Here is a 27,568-nt window from a genome sequence, read left to right as displayed (position 1 = left end):
TATCATCCAACTGTCAAGTAACCGTGCTAATTGGCAGAAGATGTGGCCAGTTAGTTACGGGACAGTAAATCTTAAGATTAGTGTTACTTTAAGGTCGTGAAATTCGCATGTTATGTTACTATTGACTTTACTCAGTGATTAGCTTACTTGATAGTTTACTTGAATGTGGTGAAAGAGGGCCTAAGTAATCAATAACAAGGATTATAAGCATATTATAACTGTTTGCGCCTTACTTTTTGACATAAGTAAAGTAAAAAAGTACTTATTCGCTCGCAAAATATGATCAGGCGTTACATTTTTCATGCCTGTCATCATTCACATACTTCAATCATCGTGATGGTGATATAATTACCTCTCACCTTGCTGTATCAGTGGTATACTATTGATTCTGTTTAAGTGTAAAAAATAATAATAATGGAAAATAAGACTGGGCAGAAACTTAGAAAATCAGTGAAGTTGTCCAGAAAACGTAAATCAGTCCTTGACCATATTCCCAATATCTTGACCATAACTACGTTACGGTAGATGACTTAAATATCCGGATAGCATAAAAAACATTTGCTCCATAGAATTGAAGAGTTCCGTTACTTTGTCATGGATTCCGTAATCAGAACCTAACCAAACTTTCTTTGAAGTATATCATTTCCAATAAAAAAAGAATCATCGAAATCGGTTGGCGCGATATTGAGTTATTCATAAATTTATCATCCACTTTGCTATACGTATGTATAGCAAATTTAAGACTTTTATGGTTTTCTCATGGATGCCATTGTCAGATCTGGACCTAATGCAATACAATACAATGGGACCACACGGGAATCACCAGCTTTCAAATAAAAAAAGAATTATCAAAATCGGTTCACCCAGTCGAAAGTAGTAGTCCTCAATTTTAGATAAGTTGCATAAGATTGTTACTAAGGAATTCAAAAATATTATGATACGAGTAGCCTTAGGTTAAGGATTCATCACCGCTCCAACTAGATACCACACATTATATAAAAGTGCCACATTGAAGCGTGGTCTGGTTTGACTTATCTTTAAGTTTTTTTTTAAATGAATATAATGGACGAGACGAGCAGGACGTTCAACTGATGGTAATTGATACGCCCTGCCCATTACAATGCAGTGCCGCTCGGGATTCTTGAAAAACCCAAAAGTTTTGAGTGGCACTACAATTGCGCTCGTCACCTTGAGAAATAATATTTATACAGTAATTTCACTAGCTACGGCATCCTTCAGACCGAAACACAATAATGTTGACACATTACTGCTTCACGGCAGAAATAGGCGCCGTTGTGGTACCCGTAATCTAGCCGGCATCCTGTGCAAAGGAGCCTCCCACTGGTAAAATAATAATATTAATATGATGATGAAATATGATTGAGGATAATAAAGAAACTATATGATCACATAACTTACTAAGAGAATTTATTTGGTAACTTCATGAAATCTTAACTTAGAACTTATAACTTAGAAATCTTAACTTAGAACTTTGTGACTTAATCTACTACATACATATAAATCTAATTTAGAAGGTAATAGAAGTGACATCGCCGTGTTAAACAATCGCCTCACAGGTGACTTATAGACCAGCAGTGGTTAAGTAGTGATTTAGTATCAATCGGAGCAGCGGACATATTTCAGTATTTAATTTAACTGCGGGAACTCTTCTACAACCAACACCTATATATTTGAATATTGCATTTAAACGCTAAGTTTTTTTTTAAATATATGCTAATCATTCTTCACTGTGAGATTCTTAATTTATTCATATTGACGCCACTTTGAACAATTGTTGCACAAGGTCCTAAATATCCGAGGCGTTGCAAGCGTAGGTATTCAGCAATGTTTATGTATGAATATAATATGTTAACAATTTGTTATGTTTTAAGCACGGACGAGTAAAACAATAAGGACTCCGTGTCACGTTACATAACAGTGAGGCACCAAAACAAGTATAGCCCCACGTATACACTTACACTAATACAAGCCGATCGGCGGCCATTATGAGATTTGCCATCGTCTGTGACAGATCAGTTTGCATCGCAATAAAATATTTTTTAAAATGCCGTCGTGCGTTGTGAAAAAGTGTAAAAACAATAATATAAAAGTATTTGTGGATATATGATTATTTAAGGAAGAAAAAATTGTGTAACTGTTGTGCACCGTAACCGCACACACACTAGCATAAACACAGCATAAAGGTGCTTCACTTGCTAATATCACGGCGTGGAGTCCTGTTTTTTTTTCTAGTCCGTGGTAATCAAGTGATAACCCTCACTTCTGGGATGATTACACAAATAAAATTTAAAAAACAATATTTAATGAACGATGCGGTATCGAACCCTCACATTCCGTGCGAGAGCTCTTCCAACTGAGCCAACCGTTCGAGTGACGTATCGCTTATAAAATCTTGTATACTTTGTTCAACTCTCAGGTTTTAGGTAAAAAAAATTATATGTGTATAATATCTTATATATTAAATTCTCTTGTCACAATGTTCCTTCCCGTACTCCTCCGAAACGGCTTGACCGATTCTCATGAAATTTTTTGAGCATATTGAGTAGGTCTGAGAATCGGCCAACATCTATTTTTCATTCCCCTAAATGTTAAGGGTGGTCCACACGATTTTTTTTTTTGACATTTTTTTTAAATGGGTCAGCTAGTGTTATATAATATATTGTTATATCTTATAACATTTCTATAACCTTCTTATTTTTATTTCTATTGGCGAACTGTTAACCTCTACTTTCAGCAACATACGCACACTAATACAAAGTGAATTACGTACCGCGAGTGTAAAACGGAGCATGTCACTTACACACACTAAAGTAACAAACCTGGTCTGTTGTCATTTTCCCTAACAGCTTGAGGCTCTTTTTTTATGAAAATACGAGACGAGCAGGAAGTTCAGCTGATGGTAACTGATACGTCCTGCCCATTACAATCCAGTGCCGCACAGGATCTTGAAAAGCCCAAACATTCTGAGCGGCACTACAATTGCGCTCCTCACCTTGAGACAAGAAGTCAAGTCTCATTTGCCCAGTAATTTCACTAGCTACGGCGCCCTTCAGACTGAAACACAGTAATGTTTACACATTACTGCTTCACGGCAGAAATAGGCGCCGTTGGGCTACCCATTATCTCGCCGGAATCCTGTGCAAAGAAGTCTCCCATATAATTATAATCTATCTATTTTATCGTATTAAAATTACTGTATATAGTAGTTTTTTACTTTCTTCTAGAACATTGAACTGTTAAGCTAACAACTAAGTCAACAGCAAAAAAAATTAATTACACAAATAAAACTGAATACAAAATTTTATGAACGACGCGGGAATCGAACCTTCGACCTCTCGCGTTCCGAGTGGTCTTTCCAACTTGAGAGTTGAACAAAGTTACATGTGACTTCGAAAACAATTTAAACAATTTGTTATTTTAAGGCCGCATCTGGGACTTATTATACAAATTAAATTTATATCCAAAATTTATGAACGATGCCTCTCGGGTTCCGTCCGACCGCTCTTACCAACTGATCCAACCAGTCGAGAGTCGTATATCTTGGTATGTATGTGTATTTATTCAACTCTCAGGTTGTCGCTTCATCTACGCTTTTCTGTAGGGCGAATGTCAACTCATTTTAAAACCAATTCAACACTTATTTGGGCTGGGTGTCAGTTTATAAGGTTCTTTATAGGTACCCTAGTCGTGTCATAACAGGCTGATGGCAACCCTTGAGTCCTTCGGGTGAAGGGTCATAGGACACAGCGGGTCAGCGTCGAAAGGACCAGTCCTTTCTCCATTCCGTGTGGGCACCGGGCTGATCAGAATGTGGGGCATCAACCGGGCCAGGCAACATTTCATCTGGATGATTGCGAAGCGTTTACCTTTAAACAAAACAAACATTTTATATAGAGTACGGTACGTGGTCGCCATTCGAGGACCTTACTGCCCCAACGGCCATCTGTCCGCCGAGCTATGTGCCCTGCCCACTGCCACTTCAGTTTCGCAATTTGATATGTCGGTGACTTTGGTTCTCCTACGGAGCTCCTCATTTCTGATTCGGTCTCGTAGGGAAACTATAAACATAGTCCTCTCCATTGCCCGCTGAGCAACAGTGAGCTTCCACGCAGTGGCGTAGCTACCTAGGGGCTAAGACGGGGCAGTGCCCCGGGGCCCTCAAGCTCAGGGGGATTATTCATCGATGTGCATTTTATTGTGAATTCGAGTTAAGATTTTTTTTTCAAGAACGGTTAAAAAATTAATGCTGTATCAAGAGTAAGTAAGCTAATGTCAATAAACTTTTTGTACTGGTCAATTTTATTTGATTTTACCACTCGTATTTATGTCCGGTAAGTCAATAAATCGTGTCAAATCAATAGATTTCGGCTACAGCTCATTGTCTAACGCGAAATATCGTGAAAAATGCAAGTCACCGGCAGAAGGTACATTAACACATTCACTGCTAACCTCAGAAAGGCAACTCATTCCAGGGTGGCATTTGTTCGCGCTGTGAGTTTCCCGCACGACTGCTTACGATTTCGTAAATGGCCTCGACAGTCATGCGTTCAACACACGTAACGCATAATTTTTGTGATCTATTATAACACAGAGAGTGCTCTTTGGGATCTAGATGATCGCAAAGAGCACTCTCTGCGTCACAGGCGATTATTTCCTTTTAATAATTTTTTTCTTTCTTTTGTGTACCAATACATATACAGTAACAATAAGTACATAAAAATATTTGTTTTAGTGTTATTTGCGGAATTTTATTAACATAAATCCAATTACATACATACTTAATTTAATAAAATAAAATAAATACCATAAGGTACATTTTACCTACTTCATGCAATACAATGTTGAATATTGATAATAATTTTAATAAGCCTTTCGGTATTCCTACGAAAATATTTTATTTTTCAATAAAATAATAGAAAATTTTTATCTCTTTGGCGGTATCACTAAAGTGCCGACAGCGATAATGCTCCTAACAACGCCTATTTTAAATCCTGTCACTTCTGCAGCAGCTGAAAGGTCATTTAGCAAATTAAAAATAATAAAATATTATTTAAGAAATTATATGGGCCAAACTCGACTCCGACATTTATCGCTAATAGCAATTGAAAACAAAACTGCATCAAGCCAGTATTTAAACGAAGTCATTGATACTTCTGCGAAAACTAAAGCTAGGAAAAAATTGTAAATATAATAGTTAGTCAGTTGGTAGGCCCGACCTTTACATAATAAACCCTTGAATCTTCACTATTTCGTTTTATTAGCCAACCCTACACCAAGTATTAATTGTAATTTATGTTGTTAATGTTTAATATTTTTATCACTTGCCCTACAGTGAATAAAATAGAGCTTGACTAGCTTATCATTTTTAAAGTATTTGTATATTTCATATTCTTATTTGAAGAAACCTAATGGGGCCCCATTTTTTAATTTGCCCCAGGGCCCTTGGTTACCTAGCAACGCCACTGCTTCCACATAAGGCCCATAGTTAGCGACCACGTCTGTGTTCCGTATGTCATCACTGGCAACACACATTGGTTAAAAACCATCGTCTTCAGACACTGTGGTATTTTGGACGAGAAGATTTTACGGAGCTTCCCGACCGCTGCCGCGTTGGATTCGACGAGTGAACTCTTTCCCGAAATTGGAACTGCCTCCTCCTCCTCGCGTCGTATTCCTCATTGCTGAGGGTCGTGATTTCTCTGAGGATTCAACTTTTTGACAGTGGTTCGCCATCTGTGTCTGTCTTTGGCAACGTGCAGAGCGTCATGTAGTCCGGAGTTCAGAGATGTGCGGATTTGGTCAGACCATCTTATAGGGCTGCGACCTCTGTGGCGTCGTCTACCTTCCCAGTACCATCAGTTGTTCCAGGTTGTGGCCATCATTTCTGGCGATATGTCCAAAGAACTCTAGGATTCTACTGGAATGGAACTGCCTAACTGGACTATTTGTCCAAGGTAGACGTACTCGTCAACAATGTCGTTGTAAATACAATCGAGTTTTTTTTGTTTTTTTTAAACATGGAGTCTAGTGTTTCAAGAGCCCACATTCGGCGGCGGTGATCACTTAACATCTGATGTCGTACGCTCGCTAGGCCTTCTCTTCCATAAAAAAAGACTAATTTATAAAGTTTTCAGATTAAATGATTTAAAGACAGAATCCTTAGATATTTTGTATACAAATTCTACAAAATTCATCATAATATTACTGCGCTTGATTGCTCATTATATATATGAAATGAAATATTTGTTTTGTGATATATATGTTACGTTCGAGCTCATTTGCAAAGTAAACACATGTCCGAGTGAGATAGAGATAGTGTTGTACATCCCGTAACGTAACGCGACGCCAGTGTTAAGTCACAGTTACTAATAAACAGAAATCTAAGTGAGCTGAAACTCGATACTTTCGTAAACAATATTAGTGCAACTCAATGTCGTGTGAGTTCAAACACAATTTGTTTCATATTAATTCATAGAGAGAGCATTGCACTTTGATTAGGCTGTTGACTTTTATTTTTTATGGAATAGGAGGACAAACCAGCGTACGGGTCACCTGTTGTTAAGTGATCACCGCCGCCCATAATCTCTTGCAACACCAGAGGAATCACAGGAGCGTTGCCGGCCTTTAAGGAAGGTGTACGCGCTTTTTTTGAAGGTACCTATGTCGTATCGTCCCGGAAACACCGCACAAGGAAGTTCATTCCCAGGCTTTGTAGTACGTGGAAGAAAGCTCCTTGAAAACCGCACTGTGGAGGACCGCCACACATCCAGATGGTGGGGATGATATCCTAACTCGTGGCGTGTCGTGCGGAGGTGGAATTCGACGGCAGGAATCAGGTTAAACAGCTCTCGTCGTCTCTACGCAACGCCAAGTGACTTATGTGTCAAATTATGTTTTTTACGTGTATGCTATGTCTAAATGAGTATTTATTTTTAATAAGTTGTATAATTTTGCAGTTTAGTTTTAGAATAATAAGTAAATTTAATTTTGTAGCAAGGTGTAGAATAAAATCGGATAAAATAGGGGTTAAAGTATGTGATTGCCGTTTTATTGTAAAAGATACTTCGAATTGATATAGAACCTTCATGATTTGAGAGTTTTGAATGAAACTTTTTTCACGTGGATAAGTACCAGTAGTTCTTCTTTTCAAAAATGTGCAACATTTAATTATCGACTTGCAGTTGTTTTTTTTATTCAGCTTACGGCCGTTTTCAATAACGTATCTCTAGTTACTGATACATTGCTGTCACCATTTAATGACAAGATCTTATCTACCCATAGTTATGTCCAATATAGTTATAGTCCAATGCTTTATGTCGATAGGTTATTGAAATGTAAGTAAGCGTTAAAAGATAGATTTGTATACCTCTAGTAAGTTAAACTAAGGATAGATAGGTTATTGAAAACGGCCGTTAGACAACAAAGATGGATACTTCGAAAATTCGAGTAATTTTTAAATACGAGTTCTGACGAAGAGGGGAATGCTAATGAACACACCGTGCGATTTTGGTTTACGCGCTTTCGTAGTTGAAACTTTGATTTGAAGAACGAACCACGTGGAAGACTGTCCACACAGGTGAATAACAATAAATTGAAGGAGATGGTGGAAGCCGATCCGAGCCAAACTACCCAGGATTTAACGGCATGGTTTAACATTACCTTACCAACAATATCAACTCATTTGCGTCAAATCAATAAAATAAAAAAGTATGAAAAATATGTGCCTCATGATTTGACTGATCTGCAGAAAGAAATGCGTGTTCAACCTGTGTTGCCTTGTTGAATCGATACAGAAATTAAGGAATATTGGACCGAATTGTGATATGCGATGAAAAGTGGATTATTTACGATAGCCGTAAGAGAAACATGCAATGGCTGACCCCAGGTCAAACGCCACAACAGTGTCCGAGTGCAAAGATCACCAGTAAAGGTAGATTAACTGTTTGGTGGTCTCAGCATGGTGTTATTCGCTATAGCTTTCTTCGATCTGGTCAAGCAATATCGACTGATGTCTACTGTTCCCAACTCCCAACAATAATAGCAAAACTAGCAGTGAAACAGCCCCGACTCATGAATAAATTTTCACCATTATTGATCCATGATAATGCGAGACCTCATACAGCACGAGAATTGGCACTGATGTAATATTAGCATTTTATTAACTTTTGTTGTTGAATATACATGATATAAAATCTATTCACTTTTGTAAGCGATTGTAGTTTTGAAGGGCCATTTGATAACGACTATTGGAAATCATTGTTAAGATTAATATTCTTAGTAATTTGACCACCAAAGCGAAGTCCATGTTATTGTTTATTTGGATTACTATTCTAGCTAAATGATGTTTATATTAAGTTATAAGTTATTGTTTATTTAGATAACTATCTACGCGACCCAGCCAGACCAGACCAGTCCAGACTCGGGACTCCTACACTGCAGCTAGACAGGAGCGCACGAACCAGTCAGTAACTAGAAAAGGTGCCGATATTGTCTGGAGTCTGGACTAGACGAAAAACAGACCTGTTTGGTGGTTGTCAGGCCCGTTCAGACTTTTTCCCCCTCCCCTCCTCCAGAGTGAGCACTGGCTCCAGTGTAGGAGAGAACACGGCTCGTCAATGTTTGTTTTGTTCAGTCCCGACCAGACCGGCCAAGTCCGTCTGGTCGGGAGAAATTCCGCTTCCAATGTAGGACCGGCCTTAGACTTATATCGCGTAAAAATGCTCAACATGATTTTAAATCAATACGTCAAATTTTCACGCTGTCGAAGTCGCGGGAAATATAAAGAATACCCTCACCTATACAATATCTTGGACCGTCACCGAACGGCATGTAGACTCCTGGAAGAGGCGGGGATGTTCCGTCCGCCCAGCGCTCTGGAATGAACTGGGATGCGTTTTCAAAATACTGGAAAATAATCAACAATTTTAATTAGTCATATTGGTCATTTTGACTGTTACTTCTTAATATATTCTTGATTTTTAATTTGGAATTTGCTAGAGTGTGACAGTCATAATGTTAACACGAGGAACAAACATAAAATTGTTATGCCTACTACTCGGTTAAGTCGAGTTTGTAAGTCTTTTATTGGGCGATGTATATGCTTTTTCAATATTATGATACAATTACAAAACAAGTGTGTTACGAAATTTACAAGAATTGTTAAAAAACATTAGTGTGGGAAAGGTTACTATAGCATAAACGATTTTCTTAATGATACCGAACTAAATAAGCGAACACCCTCAGGCTCTTTATTTATAAACGTTTATTGTACAATATTATAATTAACTAAATAAATGTAGGTACATTGTGATCCATATTTTAATAAAAAGCCCGCTGAGTTCTTGCGCCCGTTTTTCTCAGGTCTGAGGCAGTCTATTTAGAATGGGTGGTAGTTTTTGACGTTCAATAAGTGATTTTGAATCCTATTTTAAATAAAAATGTTTGAATTTGAATTCACGTGAACCTATTTTTTTATTACTTATCTGTAATATACTTGACATTGGTAATATACTTGACATTGGTAATATACTTTACATACTTTTTAGTTTGATTTGCAATTAAAATAAATATTTTTGTCAATCATAATTTGTTTTTTTTTCGTCTTAAAACAACATCAATAGTAGGTTCTAATAATAAAAAGACTCGATTTCCTTATAATCTCGTAAGAGTGCCGATATTTTTTGAAGACCCCTATAGCTCAGTGGTTAATGACCCTGCCTACTGAGCTAGAGGTCCCGGGTTCGAATCCCGGAATGTGCAATCAATTAATGTTTGTTTCCAAGTCATGGATGTTTATTTGTATTTATGTATGTCACGGACGAGTAAAAAAAGGAGGACTCCGCGCCGTGATATTAACAAGTGAAGCACCATTAAACTAGTGTGTGTGTAGTTACTGGGGATACCAGCTAACACAAATGATGTCCCATTATTAGTCATAGTACTTTATAGCCACATCACTTTTAACTCCGATTTTCTAGTTTATGATAGTCAGATTGTTTCCTAAATTAAAAATAAATGTCGCAGTCATAGTATGAGTAAATAAATAAATTACATAAAAAACAGGTGCACCTTGAAAGTAAGGATTGCGGGTTTTATTTCTGTTTCCATGTCTTGTTTGCAGTATCTTTGTTTTACCTGATATAAAAATGACGTACTAATATTTCTTATTTTTAAGAATACCTACACAAAATTCATTATTAAATTTGTTTGTTTTCCACTGACGTGGTATCAAATAAGTACATTAGTAGAGAACAAATAACTAGTAGTTGCTAGGTAATACACAAGTGATAGAAATTTTGACAGAGTACTGGATCTCCGACAATTCGAGTAGCTCTGCGTTGTACGCGAATTAATGTTTAGAACTGATACTGGGATGCACCAGATCAAAGATGAGAACGATACTCGTATTGAAGTAGTGTTCCACACTACTTTAAAAAATATTGGTTAAGACATACCTGTTATCATAAATCACTGCATCTTGAAACGGATAATGATTTATCATCTACTTACAATACCATTACTTTGATTACCCAATTTTTCGGGTAGAGTCCCTGTTTATTTACCAGCCACACTAGATATCACTGTCCATCACAGACGATATACGCAGATGTTATAATGGCGGCTGATCGCCTTATATTAGTGTGTGTGGGTGAAGCTACGTATTTACACGTTAACTGGCTTGTTTTGATGCGTCACTGTTTTATAGGTGACACGGAGTCATTATTTTTTTGCTCGTCCGTGTTTGAGTAAGTATATTGTATTAAATATATCGTTGTCTTGCACCCATAGAGAATAAAGATCGGCGCGATGTTCACCATTGTCAATCAAATCAAAACAGACTAGATATTCCAAAGCGTTTTAGTATTATAATTACCTACAAACAGGTTTTTAGCATACTGACTTTGTCATCTCTCTGTATCCCGAGCGTTGGGAACATAATGATTGTTCCCTTCTCTATCACAGCTGTCGTTCCAGGAATCGTGTAGTCCTTCGTGCACATTCGCTGGATCGTCGGGAACGGTGGGTATAGCCGAAGAGTTTCTGTAAAATATCAGATCGTATTCTACAAATAAAACTGAAAACAAAATTTTATGATCGATGCAAGAATCAAACCCGCGACCTCTCGCGTTCCGTGCGAGCGCTCTTTCCAACTGAGCTATCCTTTCGATTGACGTATCGTCATAAAATCTTGTATGCTTTGTTCAACTCTCAAGTTGTGGCTTCTACTTTACAGTTGATAGATAACCTGCCCAACTCCAAATTTTGTTTTCAGTTTTATTTGTGTAATTAATCCCAGAAGTGATATATCACTTTTAAAACATAACAAATTGTTCAGATTGTATTCGTTATAAATATTTATTTTTATGTCACCAATATTCAAATTTGATTAAAGTATATTTCAAGAGTTCTATCCAGAAACCGTGTTAGATTATGTTTTGATACGGATTGGCTGAAGTTTTGGTCACCTGATGTTAAGTGATCACCGCCGCCCACATTCTCTTGCAACACCAGAGGAATCACAGGTGCGTTGCCGGGCTTTAAGGATTGAGTATATGGAGGTGAGTATTACAAACATCAATATTTTCCTACAGCTGTGGACATTTTAAAATATATGTGAATATGTGCGAAGGGAACGATGGCTGGTCCATGCGTCAACTCGTGAACGGGTGCTGCTTGTGGTGCCAGGTCGTTTTAATAAATCATTTTATTTGTTGGATGCAATTACTAATTATGACAGTTATAACCATCATCATGTTCACGAAGCATCGTTAGTCTCGCTAAAACTCGAGAACGGCTGGACCGATTTGGCTAATTTTGGTCTTGAATTATTTGTGGATGTCCAGGGAAGGATTAAAAGGTGAATAAATATGAAAGTGTTCGGAATTAAATAAAAACAACAATTTTGTTTTGCCTTTGATGTGTCCACCGTCGTCCGATATTTGTTTTGTATCCAGGACATATTTTCTAAAAGAATTTATTGACGCACGGTTTGACAGTTCTGCTGTGAAACAGTTTCATTGCAACAACAGGGTGCATATTTTACGAAATAATTCTTGATGTTATGAAATATTATTGACAAATTAATAAAAAACATTATTTTATTTATCATATACAGAACAACGTCTGTCGGGTCAACTAGTAAACAATAAAAATATTTTACATTTATGCGTACCTTGCAGTCGTTCGTGTACCATATAACAGATGTATAATCTATTGGACTAAAACATGAAATCCCCAGTTCTTCACCCACCTTGTATTACCATCTCCATATACGTTAGTTCTTGAAGCGCATCATACGTAAGCTCTCCGTGTTTTTCAAGCACCTGGCCGATCTCTTTCCTCATCTTCTCCTGGACTCCAGGGTGTGCCGCGAGCTCCAGGAACAGGAATGCCAGGGTTGAAGAAGTGGTCTCGAAACCACCCAAGAAGATGATGAATGCATTCGCTGATATAATCATGTTTGCTGAAATCAGATCCGTTACATGTAAGTAACTCGTCTCATATCTATATCATAATTCACAAGTTCATCTGTGAATACCATAGGTTATACCGCATTAATACCGCATATACCGGGGTATGTAAGTTCATACTAGTATTTTCTATGAGATTCCGAGTTACGGTTATACCAAAAACAATCTATATACCTACTTAGGTTACCTTTTCTTATGGAAGAGAAGGACAAACGAGCGTCCGGGTCACCTGATGTTAAGTCACCGCCGGCCACATTCTTTTACCGCCGTATGTCGTATCGTCAAGGCAATACCGTATAAGGAAGCTCGTTACACAGTTTGGTTGTACGTGGAAGAAAGAAAGTTCCTTAAAAACCGCACTGTGGATGAGTGGCCTGATAATATCCTAATTTGTGGTGTGTTTTTTTTTATGATAATAAGGGACGAGACGAGCAGGACGTTCAGCTGATGGTAATTGATACGCCATGCCCATTACAATGCAGTGCCTCTCAGGATTCTCAAAAAATCCAAAAATTCTGAGCGGCACTACAATTGCGCTTGTCACCTTGAGACATAAGATATTAAGCCTCATTTGCCCAGTAATTTCACTAGCTACGGCCCCTCAGACCGAAACACAGTAATGCTTACACATTACTGCTTCACGGCAGAAATAGGCGCCGTGGTGGTGTATTGCGCCGTAGTGTATTGCGAAGGTGGAATTCAGCGCCAGGAATCAGGTCAAACAGTTCTGCGGAACACTCCCCAATCAATACCCAAGTCCCTTTACGAACTGGTATAGCTTCATAACGTTAACCAAGTGTTGTTGCAATATGTTATGTTGTTGTCACTCTTTCTGATAAATATATTACTATTATTCCATTCATTTTACGCATACAATTAGCCCATAATGCCTAGAGAATTTGAATAGCAACCAGATGCAAAGTAACTATTGCTAAGATTAATTTAGCAGGCGTTATATTTTAATACACGTCTGACTGTAATTACATTTTATGTGTGTATAGGAGTAATTAAAATGTAATATGTAGAGCTGTACAACCTCATTAACGTTTTGTTTATTTTGCTTTAACTTTTATTTCCAGTGTTTATATTATTTTTATTTTGTTCTGAATCGAAGTTATTTTGTGACCACAGCATATAGACCAGGGTCGATAATTTGTGAAACCAAAAGAAATACTAGTTGGATGAAACCCATTGGAAAAGGACAAGAATATAACAAAAAGATAAATTACGGGCGATCTGAGGTCGGGAAGTGGAAAAGGGGGGGTGTTTTAGGGTAAAAAACGGTTAATCTCGATTTCCGGCAAAACTACAATTCCTATGGCAAAAATTTAAATGGTAATAAAAATATCTACAACTTTTTTTACCACACTTTTTTCACATAATTCCTTCCTTTTCCAATAAGTTTCATCCTAATATTATTTTTTTTCACTTTTTATCATTTTCATAGACTTCTGCACTGGTCTAATAGGATAATAACTAAACCAAAAAACTTATTAGGTACTAAGTCATTCCATGATATAGTCATTTATATTTTACTTTAATATATATAAAATAGAATGTATGTTTGTATGTTCCCTAATAACTCCTAAACTATTCGATCGATCTCAATGAAGCTCAAGGAAGGTTTAGATATGTAGTTTGTCGTATCACCCACGCACTCATCCACGCATTTACCATATCTCTCGAACCGTTTATTGACAGAACAACGTCAGCTAGTAGGTTATATTATATATCACTTTAAAGTTGCGACGAGTATTTCTGACGACAAGTAGACAGGTAATTATAGTTTTTGATTTTGTCACAGTATTAGTTTCTACTGAACTGATATCAGAGCATATGGTATTTTTTTAGTGAACGTAAAAAAATACCATATGTGTCTTTTTTATGACAGTAAGGGACGAAACGAGCAGGTGTATGTCTATATCGGTATGGCATAGAGATGCATTTAGGGTAGCCTGTGTATACTAGATGGCGTGCTGTAGCCTGTAATAGTCATTATGGGTGAGATCTCACTCGATCGACATCTTGGGATTGAAAGAAGGCGCACTTCGGGATGTTCAGCAGGATGATGAAAGACCGTTGGTATGCATTAAGAAAAGCGCGCGTCAAATCACGCTTCATAAGCGGTCGGTGGAGCTAATTAGAAAAGAGTATATGGAGTTAGTGGCTTCTTAAAAGGATTAAAAACTAGTTGCAAAGCAAATATAGTGAAGATTCTATTTTACCCAGTTTCTAACGTGTCATGGATATTTCAATGCATATCGTCATCGCAAAGGTGTAATAATCTTACCCTACAGTATACATTATTCGGTACAATTAGGTACCGCAGAATATAATTTCTGTCCCTTGTCCCAAGACAGATGTACAGATAAATATCAAAGTGGAAGAACGTTCGAGACAAGTCGGGATGAGATGTACTGTGGATGATTTTGGGAGTAAAGAGTGGTAAGCAGTTGGCGGTACTTTGCACTCTTGCGGCCGAAAAAGGGTAGGTATTTATGATGACACTTAGGTTTAAATAACTTTATTCTCATTAAGACCTATTGTCACTTACATGAGAAATTAATATTTTACAAATTAAAGTAGGTAAAAGGGGTCCTAAGATTGAGCCTTGAGGCACCCCGTATAAAGGTGATAAAGGCTTACTTTGATGATTATTTATTTTGACAATTTGCTGTCGTTGACTCAAATATGATTCAAAAATTTTTAGAGCTATTCCTGTGATACCCAGATTTGCTAATTTCTGTAGTAAAAGTGTGTGGCTGACAGTATCAAATGTTTTTTTTAAGTCGATGAAAATCCCTAGAGCTATATTGTTTTGGTCAATGTTTGTTTTTATTTTTTTATTTTTAGCCGATACTGTTTTTTTAGGGACACTTATGATTGTCAAAAAAAAAATTTTCTTATAGAATCTACCGCTACTTCGTAAAGGGTTGAGCTAATGAGAAGAAGTAGCAAGAATCTATTTATCGATTTATTTTATCGATTTACATTTACATCGATTAACAAATCATTTCAATAACAATATAATATGTAAAATGATGCAACAAACATAATGCAGTAAATGATGCCAGATACGTTTATGAGAAGATTTTTAGTGGTGAAAACCTACTACCAACATCACCTAAACTTATTCACTTCAATGCTGCCTTTTGAGTCCTCTCACAAGAAAAAAAGTATTGAGTTCAATAAGACCAAGAACAACTTAAATTTTTAAATTGAAATTTTAAACTAGGATCCATTTAAAGTGATAAAAAGTTTCACGAGGTACCCGTCCTTGTTCCCACTTAATCTAACTCCTTTCAGCTAAAGCGAAGTTACAACTTACTGATCTTAAAGTCGTTTTCGTCATCTATTTTGATATCATCATCTTGTAGTGCCATCATCATATCGATGAAATCTCCTCTCTTCTCTTGTTCACCAGTAGACCTCTCCCGTAACACCTTTGTCACGATGTTATAAAAGAAATCATGTGTTCGTTTCGGAATGATACGGATTTTGAAAAAGAGAACAAACGCGGGCCAGAATTGACGCATTGTCCTGAAAATAAAAAAAATAAGATTTATGAGCTATTATTATCGACCAGATTTCAAAGCCATATGATTCATTCAAAACAGAATTTTTTACTTTTCAAAAACTACCCATTAAAAATATACTTATGCTTATAGTTGAGAAAAAGGATCTCAAGAACCGTTCAGCGGGCTTCTTTTTTTTAAATAAAAATTATTATTTAAATAGCCTAGGGGCGGTCAGTCCATTCTTAATGTATTCCTCCTCCCTGCGTCGTAATCCTCAGTACTGAGCTCAGGTCGTGACCACCCCTCTGTATCACTTTCTCAAGTATGATCGCTCTCCATCTATTCCTGTCTCTGGCGGTGTGAAAGGCATTGTGAACCGTAGAGTCGAGGGCGGAGCGGATCTGGTCGGACCATCGTGTTGGACTGCGTCCACGAGGCCTCTTCCCCCCTATTTTGCCGACCACAATGAGCCTCTCAAGGTTTCCATCGTCCTTCGCGAGGAGATCCTGAGTTCACGCAGTATGGATAGATTAGTCGAAATGCTGTCCAGGGGATACGGAGCATCTTTCTCCAGCACCACATCTCAAAGGCGTCAATGCGTTTGCTTTCTGCAGCTTTCAGTGTCCAATTTTTAATGTATTACTAAGAGTCATTTATGTAATAGTAATCTTTACTTTAGTTATCTTGTACAGGATACAGTAATAGTAACGTTCCAACGCTCTTACTCTACAGCTGAATGGGATTGTCGGGTATTTAGTGTATAGTTTAAATATTAGTAGAAAGTAGGAATATTGGCCGTCAACTATGACACAAAGTCATAGTTTACAGTCCGCTAAATGTAATTTAGAAAGCATTTAAAAGATGTGCAGATGCGGTCAGTTACTTATTTTTTACGATGTGTCCAAAGTATGGTCATTCTAGCAGTTTAAGTAATAGCTTCCTTTATAAAGAATAATAAGGAGAGTTTAGTTTGTTTAATTCGATCATCACGCGGCATACTCACTCTTGGCCGATTATAGTGCCCTGTCCGTTTTATATCTTTTATAAAAGAGTTTCTAACTCGACTTAACCGCGTGGTAGGAGCAACGAACCAATTTAATCGAGAAACTCACGTTGATATATTTTGCGTATACTAGTAGTGGCCTAACTAGTAAATCACTAGGGCTTGGGGAAAATAAAACAGATCTAGACTGATCTGATCTCTGGGAAGACAGAAGGCAGAACTCAACCTCACAACTCCTTAGTTATTATATAAGATACAATTTGCCACTGGCCTTCTGCTATAATTACTGTCTGATTGGGTTGACCAGTTTATACTCAGTTGGAAAAGACTGCTGACATTTTTTATATACAAGAGTCTTCTTCCTAATATTAGTATAGATGTATGCTCAACGTGTATTAAAATTAATGATCCCGTTTTGTCCTCCTATTTCACAGAAAATAAATACAAATAGTTTAAAAAAACACGCTTTGATTGAAAAGATAATAGTTGAAATTTAAAATGCACATCAATTTCTGCATAATCGAAAATGTATGAAAAAATTATATAAATTAACAAAAATCTTATTTTGCAAATTGAAATATGAAATAATTTTATCAAATTAAAGTATTGTCATCGGTCCTCGATAAATCTACGAAGTTTGAACGAAATCTGGCCGTTTAGGGTGGGTCAAAATCGCGCCCAAATGAGTCGGTTACAAACAAACATTCATACAGGTATATAATATGTATACTCATGCACAGTTCGACGGACAGATGGCCGTTGGGGCAGTAAAGTCCTCGAATGGCGACCAACTACCGGAAGACGCAGTATTGGTAGGCACAAGATAGACCGACGAACTGGTCAAGATCGCCGGAATACGTTGGATGAGGGCAGCGCAGGACCGACTGTCGTGGAAATTTTTAGGGCAGGCCTTTGCTCAGCAGTGGACGTCTTGCGGCTGATGATATTGATTAGGATGATGATAGGACTATCTTCCTATTCCTCAAATACGAAGGTCACCTAAGTATTCACTGCCATACAACCTTGCACCATAATAGGCATCACAAGAGTGCTATACAGGTGAAGCTAATAAAAAGCGTGTAAAAAAACATTTTAAATGCCTTACTTCTCAAATATGTTGAACCAGCTCATTTCATAGAACGCATGCAGCGCAACAGCGAATGGATCATTCTCGTTGTCCATCACATTACTCTTCAGTCCGAAAGCGCAGGGGACTATCGCGTCTGCAGTGAAACCACCAACCAGCCTGTCCGAATCAACCACCGACACCGGCTTGTAGACTTTGTTATCTGAATGTATCGCATCATTTGAATGTATCGCATTATTGGAATGTATCGCATCATCTGAATGTATCGCATCATCTGAATGTATCGCATCATTTGAATGTACCACAGACTTGATAACCTCGTTGTTATTCTCCTCGCATTGTGTCCCTTTTGCGATCTTCTTGACACGTATAAGAAATTCACTGGCCGTCCCTTCGATGATAGGAAACATATTACGCAGTTTATTTGGCCTGAAATGAATAAATGCTCTTATTTTATACAATTGAACGAACAAATTTGAAGCAAGCGGAAGCTGTATGGACTTTTTTAAATATTTATGTAAATAGATTAGTTGATAAAAAATATGTCGCATTAGAAAAAAAATTAAATATTTACAAAACAGTCTGAAGGGCGCCGTAGCTAGTGAAATTACTGGGCAAATGAGACTTGACATCTTATGACTCAAGGTGACGAGCGCAGTTGTAGTGCCGCTCAGAATTTTTGGATTTTTCAATAATATTGAGCGGCGCTGTATTGTAATGGGTAGGGCGTATCAATGATCATCAGCTGAACGTCTTTTCCTCTCGACCCTTATTTTCGTAAAAAAGAACATATATACGTGTGGTTAACTAAACTTGCCTTACAATTGATTATAAATAGAACCGTGTCATTATGTTACGCTCAATCATTGCATTTATCGTATCATTAAATAAAACCATTGAATGAGATTAAGTTAGAATTATTTCCGTGCAATTAAACACTCTTCAGCGAACAAAGAGATAGTTGACCGACAAATGGAATGTAGTTTTCCTCAATTCATTACTTAGTATATAAATGTAGATATTCTGGAGAAGGGAAACGAAAACCTTTGAATTTACTAAGAAATACATAAATACACAACAAAGTTGGATAAAAATATTCGAAAATGGGTTCATTTGTTTTTTTCGAGGAGTGAAATACTGATAATGATGATGATAGGACTTTCTTCCTATTCATCAAATACGAAGGTCACCTAAGTATTCACTGCCATACAACCTTGCACCATAAGAGGAATCACAAGAGTGCTACCAGCCTTCAGGTGGGTGGACCTTTTTGGAAGGTACCCATGTCGTATCGTCCTTCAAACACCGCACAAGAAATTTCTTCATTTAGTTTGGACGTGGTAAAATGTTTCTTAAAAACCATTCTGGTAAAAGTGATATTGAAGCCTATGGTATCGTGCGATGTCGAAATTAGGCGGCAGGAATCAGGTCGAATATCTCTTCGGTACACTTCCCGGGAGCGACGTCTTCCGGTCTGGATCTCTGACAATTCGCCCAACCTGGCACGCGGTAAAATACGGGCTTATAATGAGGTGTCACATATTCTCCTGCGTCGCCAGCGGAATCACAGGAGCGTTAAAGTCTTTTAAATAGATGATATTTTGCATGCAACCGTTACAAATTCATAGTACGAGTACCTCTCTCCTTTCAGGAGCGATTTTCATCTTTCAATGCTAGAGGACGCTGTAACCAAATATCTCCAATATATATTTATACTCGCATGCAACTGTTTTCTATTTTTCTAATATTGGTAAAAATGGTTGTAATAATTTTTTGTTACGGGGGCGTCATGTCATTGAAAGCAGTTAATCCAACTGACTACTAAGTCAATGTTACGGAACTCAGCATAATCGTGCCACACGTGCGATAGCTGCGTCGTACTTTCACTTGGGGTCAAGTGATGGGCCGGCTTGAAGTATCGTCTCGCTCTTTCATAGCGCTATTTTGATGACATCCAACGACATCAGACGTCACTTTGACATTAATGCGACAAACAGACTGCTTGCTATACTAGGGGCACGCTATGATGGCCGTTTTGACATATTATAATAGTGATGTGAAATGTCAATTTATTCTCGAAAATTGACAATTGACAATAAAGAACAGTAATTTGCTCCTTCAATGTAATTATTAATTGATACGAAACTTCATGAGAGGACAAACGTTAAAACGGCCATCATAGCGTGCCGTACGTATAGTTAAAGATTTGTTACAGATTTATAATAATTAAATCACCACGTTATAACATACGAAAATATTGGTGATATCTTAGCCCTCAGTCTTTTCCACTCATTGCCTCGAAGAAATAGCACGGACTCAGCGAGCGGATCTGTGTCCTTGTTGAAGAAGAACCCCCGGTCGGTGAAGTAGTGGAAGTCATTGACACACATACGCTTAATGATCCCAGGGTCACAAACCACAAATGTTCGCTGGTAGAACTGGTGAGTTCCTGAAAACAAGAGCTAATATTCAACACGTGAAAACAGTAAGGTGCGGTGAATGTACCGCAAGCTTGTCAAAATACATTTTTTAATCACACTAAACCTAATTTATCCAGAACTGAATCGGCCCTTGTTCACTAGTAGGTCCCAAAAACAAAAACGCACGAACTGACCGTAGCGTGCCGCAGCAGTAGCCGGTGAGTGCCAAAACCGAATCGGCCCTTGTTCACTACTATTTCAACAATAATTTCAGATGGAAAATTACACACACGCTCCAATGTTTACTATTATTGTTTTGCAAATAGCTTATAAAAAAATATTACCAATCAGATCAGAACGGTTGATGTCTCACACTGCTAACTTAATTCTTAATATACCTAGATTTATTATGATATCACTATAGCACAGTAGATATATGTATTGTCTACTGTGACTATAGTGTACCCATGACATTACAATGTCATTAAACCAGGCCGTTAAATTGTAAGAAATGAATTCGATTGACAATCTACCCTATAGTATTTTCTTTAATTAACGCGAGTGTTACACATTTAAATAAAACACTTTTAAAGGATTAAAACGCATGAAATTGTAACGGTTTTACATTAGATGTTTGCGTAAAAGTTACATTTTTATTTTAGTTAACTCGACGTTTCAAGACCTTTCCAGATCTCGTTTTCAGGGGGACTGCAGATGAAGTGATTCATCTGAAACGTCGGGTTAACTAAAATAAAAATGTAACTTTTACGCAAACATCTAATGTAAAACCGTTACAATTACACGCGTTTTAATCCTTTAAAAGTGTTTTATTTAAATCTACCCTTTTATTATAATATCACTAGTAGTGAAATTGTCATATCACGGATTTGACAATACGAGTATACCTACCTACGACATATGCAATCAGTGAACGCATATAAAGCGATCACTATATACAATATATTATGATTTCGAGAAGAAGTGGTATGTTTGCTCAGGCAAAAAACTGTTAATTTTTATAATATTGGTAAACCCTATAGATAATATTTCAGGTTAAAAACTTGTACTATTTCATATTAATTGGTTAAAGTATGAATGATATTGTGTTATTATATTTTACGTTTTATTGTGAACAATTTAAACATTTTTTTTATGTAATTTTTTTTTCTATATATCTACACATTGCTGTCATCTCGAGGTTCAGTACAAAACAATATGTTATTTTTGCTTGACTAGACCTGGAGCTAGAGTTAGAATTACACCATGAAGCGATCCTTTATGGATATGATTCGCAATAAGGCATTGTTCTGGCGTTGAACCTTTGCGATTACTGTATGAAACTTCACTCCACACTCCAGTAATCATCAGACATCACAATTCACCCCAATACTCCATTTCTGTGCCGATTCACCTTAGTAAGATTTAACACGTGTTTCTCACAGTAGGTAGGTTTAATCATGGGGCCCAAGTTTTTCAAGCCTTTTTTTAGATAATTTATACGTCTAGATAGACATTAACGCCCTCTTCGGGCCTTTAAAGGGTGCAGAAAAAAAATATGAATCGAATGTACGTTTTTGTACGAGGGCGGCACTGAAAATTTCGGGAATCAAGGAAGTGACACAACATTACTATTTAAAAATGTATTTATTGCTTTTCGAAGTATTCTCCGCGAAATTTGACACATTCTTCCATACGATGGAACCAATCATTGAAGCAACCATTCCAATCGGAAGTTGGGGTCTCCAAAATGGCCGTTTTGTAGGCTTCTTCAGGTGATGAAAATCTCTGACCACGCAATTTATTCTTTATTTTAGGGATAGTAAAGAAATTGTTAGGGCTTAGGTCGGGGCTATACGGCGGATGGTCTAATAATTCTATGTTTTCTTGCTCTAAAAACTCTTTAGTTCTGTGCGCGGTGTGAGAACTCGCATTGTCGTGATGGAGGATGATGCGGCGGTTGCAGTTCTCTTTACGGAGTTCAGAAACGACCTGTGGCAAACAAATGCTAGCATACCATTCTGCATTAACCGTTCTTTGTCCCTCAAGAGGAATAGTCGCAACATGGCCGGTTTTGGAGACAAACGTGGCCACCATTTTTTTTGCAACACTCCGTTAACGAACAATTTTTGCTGGCTGTAACTCACTTTCGAATACCCAAACTTGTGACTGGTTTTTTGTTTCGGGTTCGTACGCGTATATCCAGGATTCGTCACCTGATACGATGTTGTATACAGTATTTGAAGATCCTGCGTGGAATCTTTCGAGAGTTCTGACGCACCAAGTAACGCGAGCCGCTTTTTGCTCTTCACAGAGCAAATGCGGTATCCATCGGGAAAACAACTTTTTTACACCTAATTGTTCATGCAAGATTATTTGTATTTGACTCATGCCAATGTCTAAAGTTGTCTGAATCCAGGATTCGTCACCTGATACGATGTTGTATACAGCATTTGAAGATCCTGCGTAGAATCTTTCGAGAGTTCTGACGCACCAAGTAACGCGAGCCGCTTTTTGCTCTTCACAGAGCAAATGTGGTATCCTTCGGGAAAACAACTTTATTACTCATAATTGTTCATGCAATATTATTTGTATTTGACTCATGCGAATGTCTAAAGTTGCCTAAATTTCGCGGTATGTCACATGTCGATCTTCCTCAATCAGCCTACGCACAGCATCAACGTTTTCTTTGGTGACTGCAGTTTTTAGACGAGCTTGACGGAGATCATCACTGAGCTTGACACGACCACGTTGAAATTCAGCAAACCAGCGATAAATTGTGGTTTTGGATGGGGCTTCATCACCAAATGCAGAAATCATCCGGTCAACTCACTGTTTTTGTGTTAAACCACTTCGAAAGTCATAATAAATCATCGCTCTAGAATTTTCTCGCGTCAATACCATTTTCTCAACGACTAAACAAGTTTGACAAGACCTTGTGACAAGACCGAGAATTTTTTTTTAAATAAATAAATGGTTTTCGATTTTTAAAACCGAGGAGTTTTCAATTAAAAAGATTTTAATATGACAGGAACAGTGGAAATATTCCATTCCCGATACTTTTAGTGCAGCCTATGTATGACGGCCACTTCAAAGAATCACGGATACACATTTTAAACGTATGAGTGCAAAGACGCTCTAAGTTGTTTAATATTTCTGCTCTTCTCTTATTGGGTATAAAACTAGGAATGCTTCTACTAGGAGTGTATAAAAAATTGGGGGCGCTGAAAAATAATTGTTTTATAAAGGGGGCGGTAAAAGAAATTAGTTTGATAATCTTGAGATACACTGTGATAGCTGTGAACGCGTCAATTTTTTTCGACAGCGGCCAACTGTTAACCTCTATTTTCAACAAGGCACGTACACTAAAACAAAGTGCATAACAAATAGAACTACACACTAAAGTAATAAACCTGGCCTGTTGTCATGCATAGCCTAACAGCAAGAGCCTCTATCTAGACGTATTAGTTAGATAAGGTTTTTCATTTTATCAATTTGACGCAAATGGGTCAATAGTGTGGGTATGCTACCATCAAACTCTACACCTAATTTCTTGGTAGTGTGCTTCAACCATTGCATTAAATTCATCATTATTTAACCTAGTGACTTTCTAGGGGTTTCCTGGGGATTAATTCTTCAAGTCAAAGTTTCATCTCAAAAGCGATTGAATCAAAAAAAATCTCCAATTACAGCATTGATATTTCCAGCTGTTTCTGATTCGGTAGTTCCACGCCAGAACTCATAATTTTATCTTTCCTTTTAAAGCCCATAAAAAAGAAAACAAAAGATAAATACAGAATTTTCTAGCTGTCATTTCAAACTGGGTTCACTATGTTGCACCAAGAATGTTTTATTTTAAACCAAAGTAACGCTAAAACGGCAATTTCATACTTAAACCCCGATTACTTTTATCGTGTTTGGTACAAGGTTAATTGCCGTTGTAGGAGCAGAGCTAATGACCGTTCTGTGTTGTTTTGTAAATGACGGGACGCGAGCAAGGCTGCGTGCCACGGTTCACTGGGTAACAGAAACGCTTCCGGAATCTGTTCTAGATACCACCTCCATACGTCATAAGGTATAAGATAAAGTAGTCACTATCAAACCGGTTGGAATTACTTTAAATGAAATGCGTGTAAAAAATCGATATTTCTGACATCCGTTTGTGCTTAAACCATTTGACCTAGTCTCCCTAAAATTAAAAGTCAACTGAAAGGAATCCAGTTTTTGTCGTCAGAAGATGCGCTAACAGCGCTCGAGAAGGCCGTAGAAGAGGTGTCTGCGGCAGACTGGAAGAAGTGTTTCTGGTTTAGACGTATGAGACTCTGTATAAAGAGTACTTTGAAAGATTTGAGAAAGAGATGAAACGATAAAGACCATGAAACCATTTTGAAATAATTTAGTATCCATTAGTCTCCTGTCAAATTGGACTGCATTTTATTTTTAGTGATTGTTCTGTGTTTTAACGGATATTAATTACAAAATATAATGGGGTATTGTTCTGTGTTAGATTGTATTGTTATTTACAGCATCAATCCAATTAAAGATTCTTGACTGATTCTTCTCTACTGCTTTCGTGGTGCTGATTATATTAGCCTTATCCGATCGATCAGCAAGTAATTATAATGGCCATTAATATGTAGATTAAAATTTATTATTTAAGACAAATTTCATTCATGACAAATTTCTGATGATTTTATTTTTAAAATTTAAATACTTTAAAGGTCAGTTTGAATTGGAAATAAAAGAATTACGAAAAACGAACATTCGCTTGGTCGTTCTTATCAACTATGACGTCATTGTTCTCACTCACCAATCACACCAGGCGTTTAAAGTGCACGTCGGTTGGGTAATTTTACAATTTTCTTTTTTAAAACTTTGTTGCTTTTCAGCGTTTAATTTTTTTGATTTATGTAGTGACCTTAACCGACTAATATTTATAAAGAAGGTTTTATATTTCCGTTTGCTATCTGTTATGTCATTGAATTGTTCATATTCAAGCATATTATAAGTTTATGTCTGTTCCTGGTGCTAACATTATGGTTATGATAGTTTCTAGCAAATACACTATCTAGTCACTTTGGATATCAGTGAAGTGTCACCCGTAAACAATACTATCATAAGTTTTTCTTTTACAAGGTTAGGAAGATCATTTATATAGATAAGGAAGAGGAACGGTCCAAGAATAGACCCTTGTGGTATCCCCATACTGAGAGGAATCCCAGGATCTCCTGCCATTCATGCGAACCTTCTGGAGTCTATTATTTAGATATGAAAACAGATTGATATTAATAAGATATTGATATTAATTATACAGTTTTTCTTGTGTTGCAGGAGAAAGTTGGAGGTGGTGACCACTTAACAACAAGTATGAGATGGCCTCTTTTTCCATAAAAAAAATCGAAGCATTTCAGTCATCTAGAAAAATATATAAAAGTAAATGGAGAGAACAAGTGCTCACAATGGTGGGAAAGTTATCCCTTCAAGTGAAGGAATACAGGAAAGTATCTTTATATGACATACAACCATTTAAAATAGAATATATACCAGTGAACCATAAAATTCATATTATATGTTACTACAGATTACGTTTATCAGAAGGAAAGGGCCTGCCTAACCGGAAAACGGACAAGAAAAAATTGTATAGATTACACCTAAAAGTGAAGTTGTTTAACTCAATAAAAGACAATTTATTATACAAATTAAGTAAAGTTTATGAACCACAATTTATGAATGATGCGGGACTCGAACCCGTGACCTAAAATAACAAGTTGTTTAGATTTGAAAGAGCGACATCTCAAGTCAATTTTCTAATATACAATTATTGGGGTTGAGCAGGTTATCAAATGTAAATTAGATCCTGTAGATGGAGCCACAACCTGAGAGTTAAACAAGAAAAACCAAAATTTACGACCCATGCGTAACGAACGGTTGGCTCAGTTGGAAAGAGCGCTCGATCTGATCCCGAGAGGTCGCGGGTTCGAGTCCCGCATCGTTCATAAATTTTGGTTACATAATTTAATTTGTATAATTCATACCAGTAGTGAGAAGGCTTTTATTATTATATATTAATATATTACAGATAACGTACCTAAGTATCTTTTGTGTTTGTAAGTGTCGTAAATTCGCTTGAAACACAAGCCTGTCTGCTCCTTCATCGTTGCTACTGATCCGATATGACCCACCACGGGAGTAGCCGGGGGCGCGAATATACCTCGCCTCTCCCAGTAGTCATAGTCATATGTCAAAATAGACCACACTAACCGCGTAACGACAATACAAGCAAAAACATACCATAACACATCATTACGTAAGGTGCAATTCTGCAACCACCACAACAAAATCAGAACTACCCACGATATATTCTTTGAGGGTAACATTTTCACTCACAATCCACTAAACTATTTATTAATTTTCAACTTCATATTTAAAATCACAAAGTTATTATTCACTACAATTATTACATATAAAAACTCTATATGTGTTAGTGAGAAATGTAGGTGAAGTAAACTATGTTGAAACACTCGAAGCTTTTTACTTTAAACTACAATTTTAAGCACACTTCACTTTTAATTTACTTCACGCGTAAATATAACGACTTAACGCTCTTTGATAGAAGATTTTTCGTGATATGTTTTCGAGGCAAGCGCGCGCTACAAAATAATGTTTGGATTTGAACAAAGGCTGCGCCGGCGCAAGCCTCAACTGATCAACTGATGTAACAGAGAAAGTGACACGCAACCGCGGACTTGACGAAATACGAGATGTTACAATATGTCAGGCCTTTGGGGATATGAGTTGATAAGTTTTATCTTATTGTAGTTTATATCTGTGACTGACGAGTAAAACATGGCATCGTGTTATGAGTTTCTTCTGTTTCTTACAAAATAGAAAATAAATAAACAGATAATACTATACAGCCTTCTAATCATTTCATACCTTTGCTTGTATCTAAGAAACTAGATTTATCTTCAGTAACAGTATTATTTGGTTACTATAGCATAAAGGATTTTCTTAATGATACCACAGACTGGGAATGAAGCGAACACCCTCAG

The 27,568-nt window shown here is 37.1% G+C and overlaps 1 protein-coding gene and 1 non-coding gene across 3 annotated transcripts; one reads left to right on the top strand and one right to left on the bottom strand.

Moving 5' to 3' along the window:
* Positions 1–1,411: 1,411 nt before the first annotated feature.
* Positions 1,412–27,079, bottom strand: LOC126968801 (probable cytochrome P450 6a13). Of its 2 annotated transcripts, XM_050813913.1 has the most exons (8): positions 26,605–27,079; positions 20,350–20,548; positions 18,118–18,528; positions 15,820–16,031; positions 12,272–12,484; positions 10,922–11,061; positions 8,817–8,925; positions 1,412–3,887 (listed from the first exon to the last, which is right to left on the bottom strand). In XM_050813913.1, the coding sequence occupies exons 1-8, from the start codon at positions 26,891–26,893 to the stop codon at positions 3,712–3,714; spliced, it is 1,749 nt and encodes a 582-aa protein (XP_050669870.1). In that variant the 5' UTR covers positions 26,894–27,079; the 3' UTR covers positions 1,412–3,711. The 2 variants fall into 2 exon arrangements, with proteins under 2 accessions (XP_050669870.1, XP_050669871.1); XM_050813914.1 differs by lacking the exons at positions 20,350–20,548; positions 26,605–27,079 and adding an exon at positions 19,737–19,810.
* Positions 26,439–26,512, top strand: Trnas-uga (transfer RNA serine (anticodon UGA)). Its single transcript has one exon. It is a non-coding gene; the product is annotated as a tRNA-Ser (tRNA).
* Positions 27,080–27,568: the final 489 nt, after the last annotated feature.

Source organism: Leptidea sinapis, chromosome 16, assembly GCF_905404315.1.
Source record: "Leptidea sinapis chromosome 16, ilLepSina1.1, whole genome shotgun sequence".
Lineage (NCBI taxonomy): Eukaryota > Metazoa > Arthropoda > Insecta > Lepidoptera > Pieridae > Leptidea > Leptidea sinapis.
The sequence above is the reverse complement of the archived record's forward strand: the minus strand, read 5'-3'. Positions and strand labels throughout refer to the sequence as shown.